Source organism: Syngnathus typhle, linkage group LG4, assembly GCF_033458585.1.
Source record: "Syngnathus typhle isolate RoL2023-S1 ecotype Sweden linkage group LG4, RoL_Styp_1.0, whole genome shotgun sequence".
NCBI classification, from domain to species: Eukaryota; Metazoa; Chordata; class Actinopteri; order Syngnathiformes; family Syngnathidae; genus Syngnathus; species Syngnathus typhle.
This window is the reverse complement of record NC_083741.1, coordinates 4452283-4460417: the sequence shown is the minus strand read 5'-3', so window position 1 is coordinate 4460417 and position 8135 is coordinate 4452283. Positions and strand designations below refer to the sequence as shown.

General features: G+C 39.3%; 1 protein-coding gene across 1 annotated transcript; it reads right to left on the bottom strand.

Annotated features, from left to right (window-relative positions):
* Nucleotides 1–324: 324 nt before the first annotated feature.
* Nucleotides 325–4727, bottom strand: LOC133152634 (hatching enzyme 1.2-like). The gene is made up of 9 exons (XM_061276406.1): nucleotides 4695–4727; nucleotides 4460–4539; nucleotides 2844–2915; nucleotides 2609–2764; nucleotides 1411–1531; nucleotides 1146–1324; nucleotides 950–1031; nucleotides 565–689; nucleotides 325–430 (listed from the first exon to the last, which is right to left on the bottom strand). Coding segments are annotated over exons 2-9 (807 nt in total). The 5' UTR covers nucleotides 4530–4539; nucleotides 4695–4727; the 3' UTR covers nucleotides 325–428.
* Nucleotides 4728–8135: the final 3408 nt, after the last annotated feature.

Here is an 8135-nt window from a genome sequence, read left to right as displayed (position 1 = left end):
CCGAATAAAACAATCTAAATTGTCTTACTGACCTGTTGTTTGTTGAATGGGTGGCAGCAGTATTTTATTTAAATCATTTTAAGACAATTTGTATTTTGTGTGATGGCCGGGTTTGTAGACAATCTTTTTGGGGTATGCTAAAACCTGATTATAGAATCTTTTTGGGGTATGGTCGAACCTGATTATTGTGAAAACACACACACAATGGCAAACAATTCATCTGACACAAAATCTCTTGTTCATCTAAATTTAATGCGGAAATCACCACACATGCATGCGCACACACACACTCACACTGGCGAACAATTCACTCGACACAAAATCTCATGTTCATGTAAATTTATTGCAAAATCACAGAGTTTGCTGTTGAATTCACAGCTGCAATTCTGATGCCCAATGGCTCCTTCGTTACATTGACAAAAGGCTTCCTCTGAAACAAAGGAACATAACAGTCAGGTAAGATTGATAATAGTAATTACTAGTTATTAGTAATTATATTTATAACACTAACAATAAAAAATATAATTATATTTATTGATATTGTCTGCAGAGGTGGATACTCACAACACTTGTAGAGATTGTTGAGCCTGGCGATGTCAGTGCGGCTCATCTCCTTTGCGTTGCCAAATGATACATTGGAGTTAGGAATAGGCAGCATGGTGGGCTGATTGTTCTTAGAGAAAGCATACCTAAAACATGACACAAAGCACTTGGTTGAAACCAAAATATTGTCACATTACGTTCATACAACAGAATCCAAGAAGACATCTGACTGTCACAGGACCAGGAACGCTGCACAGGATAATAAATGGTGGCTGATGACTGATAGCCATAGAAAATGGTATTTTAAATTATCAGCCTTGAAATGGTGGGGCCCAAAGTACGTATTTTTTCTAGGACTCCAAATCCCTGGCAGTACCCCTGTACAGGGCATTCCAGTTGTTCATACTTGTGGTACTGCATGACAGAGTTGTAGTCATAAGAGGTGCCCTGGTTGAGGGTGGCAATTTTCCTGAAGTTGTGCTCCATTCCTGAAGAACAAAAAAAAAAAGTCAGTTTGTTCATTTGGTTTGATATGTGAAAAGATTGTTAAATACCAATCAATATTAATTGATACACTTGATATACATGATCAACTACATTACCAGATTGAACATTCTGCAGCAGAACTCTGATGTGGCTGTCTCTGTCAGAGCGTGTCTGTTCGTGGTTGAATCCGAGAGCATGGAGCAGCTCATGCTGGACAGTGCCATGATAAAGGCATCCATGGCGAGCCAGAGAAACCACCTGCTTACCACCACGACGACCGACAAAGGAGTAGCATCTGAACAAAATAAGAGGGATGTTGATGAGAACAACACATTATAAAATGGTTTTCAATGAAATTGTTTATTGCTGTCATTTTTGTACCCATTCTGGGACTCGATGCTCAGCCAGTCACGGTCACTGCTTCTGGTGGGCCTGAAGCGGATGCAGGAAAATGAAGAGAAGGACTCCAGTCCGCGGGTGATGATGGCCTTTTCACGGGACGCTAGCCGCATGAGAAAGCATTTGTATCTTATTCAGAGCACAATGAATGTTAATTATGAATTAGTTTTTTTAAAAATAGGTTTTAACATTATTGTCATTTATTTTGGGCTGTTGGTTTTAGCTTAAAACCTTGCTTTAAGATTGATATTTTGAAAACATTGAATATAATTAATTACTATTATTAATACTTATTCCTCATTTTAATGTAACCCCCTCTTGTAAAGATTAAAGAACCAGTTTTGGGTTACACCATTGATAAGTTTCCATGCGGTCAATATTTGGGTTAAAATTCCAGTTCAAATGCCTCAATAGACACAGCTACTTGTGAGTTTGAATACCATGATTGAACCCACAACACGTGCCGACGTCATGGTGCAAATAGACATCATTTACGCTTGTCACTTTCTACTGTCAACAAAATACTTTGTCATTCACCACAAGATAAAGCAGTCTGTTTCGCCCTTGCTCCAAAAGTGTACCTTTTTTTGACCTGGCACTGACCTCCACCATGTTTTTTTAAAAATAATGTGAAAACACTGAAAAATCAATGTATTCACGTTAGACCAAGATTCCTTACGGATAAAACATGAGCGTGAGCAAATAGGAGGTAACCTGATTGCGTTAATAAGCCAAGATTTTCAGGTTAGAAGAGGTAAACCAGGGGTTTTATTCAGAATTTTCAACACCTGAGTAAGGGCATATTTGGATTTCTGCACATGTTCATATGACTTAACACAGAATACTGCCAATATTCAGGTTTTAAAGAGGTTATTGACTGCATCTAATGTACTTGCTATTTTCACTCTTGCCCAATTGAACTGCATCAGTGCATAAAAAAATACATTCCATTCTATTAAACTAAAAGTGTGACCCTCACACCTAATAAAGCAAGCAAGGTTGCGTAGTGACAATTCATCCAAAAATACCCTAAATGCCTTTATCTCAAGGTCTGAAAAGGTAAATGGTAATCAAAATTCTTAAACACACTGCTTTTAACCTTCCAGGAATCCACTAACTGCAAAATCATGAAATGCGGACACACAATTTTATACTGTATAGGAGTCTTAAAGCCACTTACAGAAGTGATTCGTGATGTAATAAGGAACGTAGACTTTTCCATCACTCCACTTGCCCCATGTACAACTTCGACTGGTGCAGGGGTCAGCATTTCTCTCTGCAGCACTGTCAATGGCAATGTCTCCTTCAGTGAGCAATGGCTCATCAGCTGAACGGACTGGAAAACATAATTCACATTGTTTAAATCCTGGTCATTCGCTGTTGAACTTTTTTAGATTGTACCAGCTGATACTCACTCCGATTACTATTGGCTCGCTCCAGAAGTTCTGACACAGAAAGGTTGCTCAGATCTTCTGTGACATCATCTGGTTTGAGACACAAACATGATTTCATTTATAGCTAAAGGTGTTCCAATCTTTATGCAGATACTGGCGATTATGTTTGATACATACCTGCCTGGTTGTTTTGAAACATATCATTGAGGGAACAGGAGAGAACATTATATATTAGAAATGCAGATGAACATATACTTTGAAACAAATAAATATGACTACATCCTAAACCGATAATGGAAAAAGAAAAAGGACATGGCACGTATCTGAAGGTGAATGGAACTCGAAAACGACACAGAAAACGACTGTTTCATTAAACAAAATTTTATAAAAACTCTGATGTAACTGTTGTAAAAACTCAGTTGTAACTTTTATTTTATTATTTTGTAATTGGTATGCCATATTTACAATGCTCACCATTGTTGTTGTTTTTAAAGAGGAAGTCACTCTCAGAGATGGGCACTTTACCAAATTTTGCCAGTCCGCAATTTTGGTATCATCAGTTCATCCTGTTTTATAATATAATCATCCGTCCGCCATCATTGTTTTAAAAGTACTTCCGTCATCGCTTCTGTCACTGGTCTGTCCTTTGTCAGTCCATGTGAAAAAAAAAAAACTTGTTCAACAGATGAGAAACCTAATTTGATTATAATACGGTGGCTGCCAGAGCTTTACAAAGCCTCGTTCACTTATGGTATTTGTTCTCGCTTGCCACCTAACCTTAGTCAGGGGACACAAGGGAAACGTTTCCCCAAGGCCAAAGTTGCCTGCAGCGTCGCGGTCGTCTCACATCTTCAACAGGGGCCCAGTGGCCCAACAATACACACACCATAGGGAGGCAGAGATGGCACTGCAATCCTAGTTTATTTGGCGCTCTTTTTCCTCTTGCTTCTTACACTTAACTCAATATTGTCTCGTTCGTTCTTATTAGCTCTAGGTTTCTCATCCGTACACAGTCTTACTAAATCCACTCGTTTCGCTTCCAGACACATGCGTACTCTTCATAAACGTCACACGGTTAAAACCGTCAGTTGCACACATGCTGCCATAGTAAGTTTAAAATGACTTAACTAGGATCCCATTCTGCAACGTGGCCAAGGGTAAAAATCAAATCCAAGTCGGTTATTGCAGTGTGTGTAAAAATACTATTCAGCGGCCATCATCGGGCATTCTAAAACTGATGAGGCATTCTCTCTGGGACAATGGCATTAATTGTTTGCCATGTGTTCCGGTGTGAGAGGCCAACAGCAGAAGTTTCATAATCCATAAAACATTTAAAACTCAACAGCTGGCTAATTTATTATTGCCACCCAATTAATTTATGGGCATCCACTTCCGGCTTAACATTGAAATTTGGTCTGAATGTCGTGAATTGGTGGATTACACACGCGAGACAAAGGAGTTTTGGCAGTCTTTCTTGTTAGTGTGCCGAAATGGAGCTGTGCTCCTCCTCAATTAAATGCTCAGCAGCTGCCACCACAAGTGATGTAGTTTTAGTGTCAAAAATATCTAATGTTGCAACACCGGTTTTGCAATTGATTATTCAGTCCAAAAACATGACAAATTTGTGACGCTTGTTACCTCATTGTCAGCCCAACAGTAGGCAGACAGCAGCAGTATAGTCAGAGCTGAGAACTTCAAAAAAGCCATTCTTGCTGACCTGTAGTACAAGACAGAAGAAATACATCGTGATTGATGATGTACCGTTGCACAAGCAGTAAGAAAATGCATCAACAGGTCCCATAGAAATAATAACTGTTTAGTGTAGTGTACATTTCCATGATCTCCACTACAAGAATCAGCAAGTATACCTACCTTGAATCCTCTCTTTGGACCTGACAGAAGAGATTTTTGTCTGGGCTTTTATATATTTGTATCCTTGGAAAAACAAATATGGATTATCAAAACATAGACTTATCAGTAACATATGTTTCAAGCACACACATTGCAAATGTCCGTGGGAATTGTACACTTGTACAAACATCAATGGTCGGCACTTTGTGCTGATGTTTCAATGTTAAATTGTTTGAGATTGGTACAGTTTGGGCAGCGGTAGATCAAAGCATAATCGTCAGCGGAATGCCACAAAAACCTATAGACAACATTCTTGGCAGGAGGTTCAATTGGGGTGGATGGATGGATTATAATCCCACCCCAACACACATACATGCACACAGATGAACACACCTGTCAGCCATAGATGTTTATTAGACGTCTGGTCTATGTATAGACCTAATTTAAATTGGTCTCGGTATAGACCTAAAATAGACGTCTAAATTAAAAACATCAAAAATGACCATATTTCAAAATTTTGAACTCTCAACCAGCTGTGAGTTACTATATAAATAATGTACAGTTGTTTGGATTTGTGTTTAATAAGCATATTGATCCGTACATGCGAATTGGTTATTTCTGTAACCTGATAGAATATATATATAAATAAACTGAAATATTGCAAGCCTTTTATTATTTTAATATTGCTGATTATGGCATATACATCTTAAGAAAACTCAAATATCCTATCTCAAAATATTAGAATATCATGAATAAGTATACTAGTAGGGTATTCAACTAATCACTTGAATCGTCTAATTATCTCAAAACACCTGGAAGGCCTTCCTGAGCCTTAAAAAACACTCAGCTTGGTTCAGTAAACTAAATCACAAGTATGGGGAAGACTGCTGATCTCTGACTGCTGTGCAGAGGACCATCATTGACACCCTCCATCAGGAGGGTAAGACACAAAAACAAATTTCTCAAAGAGCAAGCTGTTCACAGAGTGCAGTTTCAAAGCACATCCACAAAAAGTCTGTTGGAATGTGGAAATGTGGCAGGAAACGCTGCACAACCAAGACAGATGACCGCAGCCTTAACAGCATTGTGAAGAAGAGTCGCTTCCAGAATTTGGGGGAGCTGCAAAGACAGTGGACTGAAGTTGGAGTCCAGGTATCAAAAGCCACTGTTCACAGACATGTCCGGGAAATGGCCTACAATAAGTCAAGCCACTTCTGAACTCAAGACAACGGAAGACGCGTCTGACTTGGGCTATGGAAAAGAAGCACTAGACCAGTGGTCCCCAAACTACGGCCCACGGGCCGTATACGGCCCCCCTCCGCATTAGACCCGGCCCCCTGAACAATACCAGAGACGGAAAAAAATGCTAAACAATACCAGACCCCCTGAACAATACCAGAGACGAGAAAAAAAATGCTAAACAATACCAGAGACGGAGAAAAAAGTGCTACTATGACCTCACTTTGCGCCAGCACGTTTTTACCCTTATGGCCACCCATAACCCAGTCATAGAACGTGAAAGAACGGAATAATGGCAAAAAGGTTGGGTGAGAGAAAAATTGATTCCGAATGCAGGGTATTTAACCCGCAGTAGACACACTTTTTTTTTTTTTTGTTCAATTCAAAGACTGCTTGTCTCGTCTGTCAAGAGATGGTGGCGGTATTCAAGGAATACAACCTGCGCCGACATTAAAGTTCTGAAAGGGGGATCCTGAAAGGGGGATCCTTCCATCTGTGGTCCCTTCTCAAGGTTTCTCATTTTTCCCCAATAAATAGTGTTATTGGCCTATATATTTTCCGCGCTATTTTATTCTGTGAAGAACCCAGAAAGGGCTATTTGATCCCAGAAAGGGTTATTAATATTTGGATATGTGTGGTGCGCTGGAGTGTCAGCATGTTTTCTGGAAAACACTAAATGATTACATTTAGGGACACCTGTGATTGTCATGCTTTTTCTGTTAGAAACTGACCCCGGCCCCCCATCAGAGAAGGGAAAAGTTATGGGGCCCTCATTGGAAAAAGTTTGGGGACCCCTGCACTAGACAGTTGCAGAGTGGTCCAAAGTCCTCTTTTCAGACGAAAGCAAGTTTTGTATTTCCTTTGGAAGTCAAGGCGCCAGAGTCTGAAGAAAAGGCTGGAGAGGAGCAAAATCCAAGTTGCTTGAAATCCAGTGTGAAGTTCCCACAGTTAGCGATGGTTTGGGGAGCCATGTCAGCTGCTGGTGTTGGTCCACTGTGTTTCATCAAGTCCAGAGTAAATGCAGATTTTAGAGCACTACATGCTTCCGTCTGCTGAAAAGCTCTATGGAGATGATGATTTCATTTTCCAGCATGATCTGGCACCTGCCCACAGTGCCAAAACCACCAGTAAATGGTGTACTGACCATGGCATTACTGTCCTCAATTGGCCTGCCAATTCCCCTGACCTGGACCCCATAGATAATTTGTGAGGTATTGTGAAGAAGAAGCTGAAAGACACCAGACCCAACAATGCAAATGAACTAAAGGCCACTATTGAAGCATCCTGGGCATCCACAACACCTTAGCAATGCCACAAGCTGATTGCCTCCATGCCACGCCGCACTGATGCAGTAATCCGTGCAAAAGGATTCCAAACCAAGTACTGAGTGCATCAATGGACATTTTCAAATGTTTGACTTTGTTTTGCTGTTATACATCTTTTTTTTTTTACTTGGTCTGAGGAAATATTTTAATATTTTGCGATAGGATATTGGCGTTTTCTTAAGCTGTAAGCCATAATCAGCAATATTAAAATAATGAAATGCTTGCAATACTTCAGTTGATTTGTAATGAATCTAGAATGTATCACATTTTTGTTTTTTTAATTGCATTACAGAAAATAAAGAATTTTATCACAATATTCTAATTTTCTGAGACAGTCCTGTAGACCTAAAATAGACGACAAATTTAAATCAATTAAATATGAAATATTACACCCAAAACCAGCTGTAGGTTGTATAAATAATGAACAGAGGTTGCATTGCTTTGTTTTAAATGACCATTGATTCGGATGAAGTGTGGTTATTTCTGTGACCTGATCGATGTCTATATTAGGTCTATATGTAGACACATAGACCTAAAACCTTAAACCAGCCATAAGTTGTACAAATAATGTACAGAAGTTGTATTGCTTTGTTTTAAACAACCAATGATCCGTGTGAAGTGTGGTTGTATTGCTTCGTTCGCAACGCTTGAGGCAGATACATTTATTAATAGTGCGCCACCGTAAAAAAAACAAGAAGAAGAACAGAAAAAGAACAAAACAACTTACTTTTCTACAAAACAAAGGGCTGCATTTAGGTACGTAATAATTTTGAACAGTGTTTGCTAGGGGTGGTTTGGTAAAGTTAACATCCTTTACTTTTTAGACGTGCTTAAAACTTAGTCATCTTACATTTTTAATGTAAGGCATTTTATGTTGCTTGAAATGTATGAAGTGACC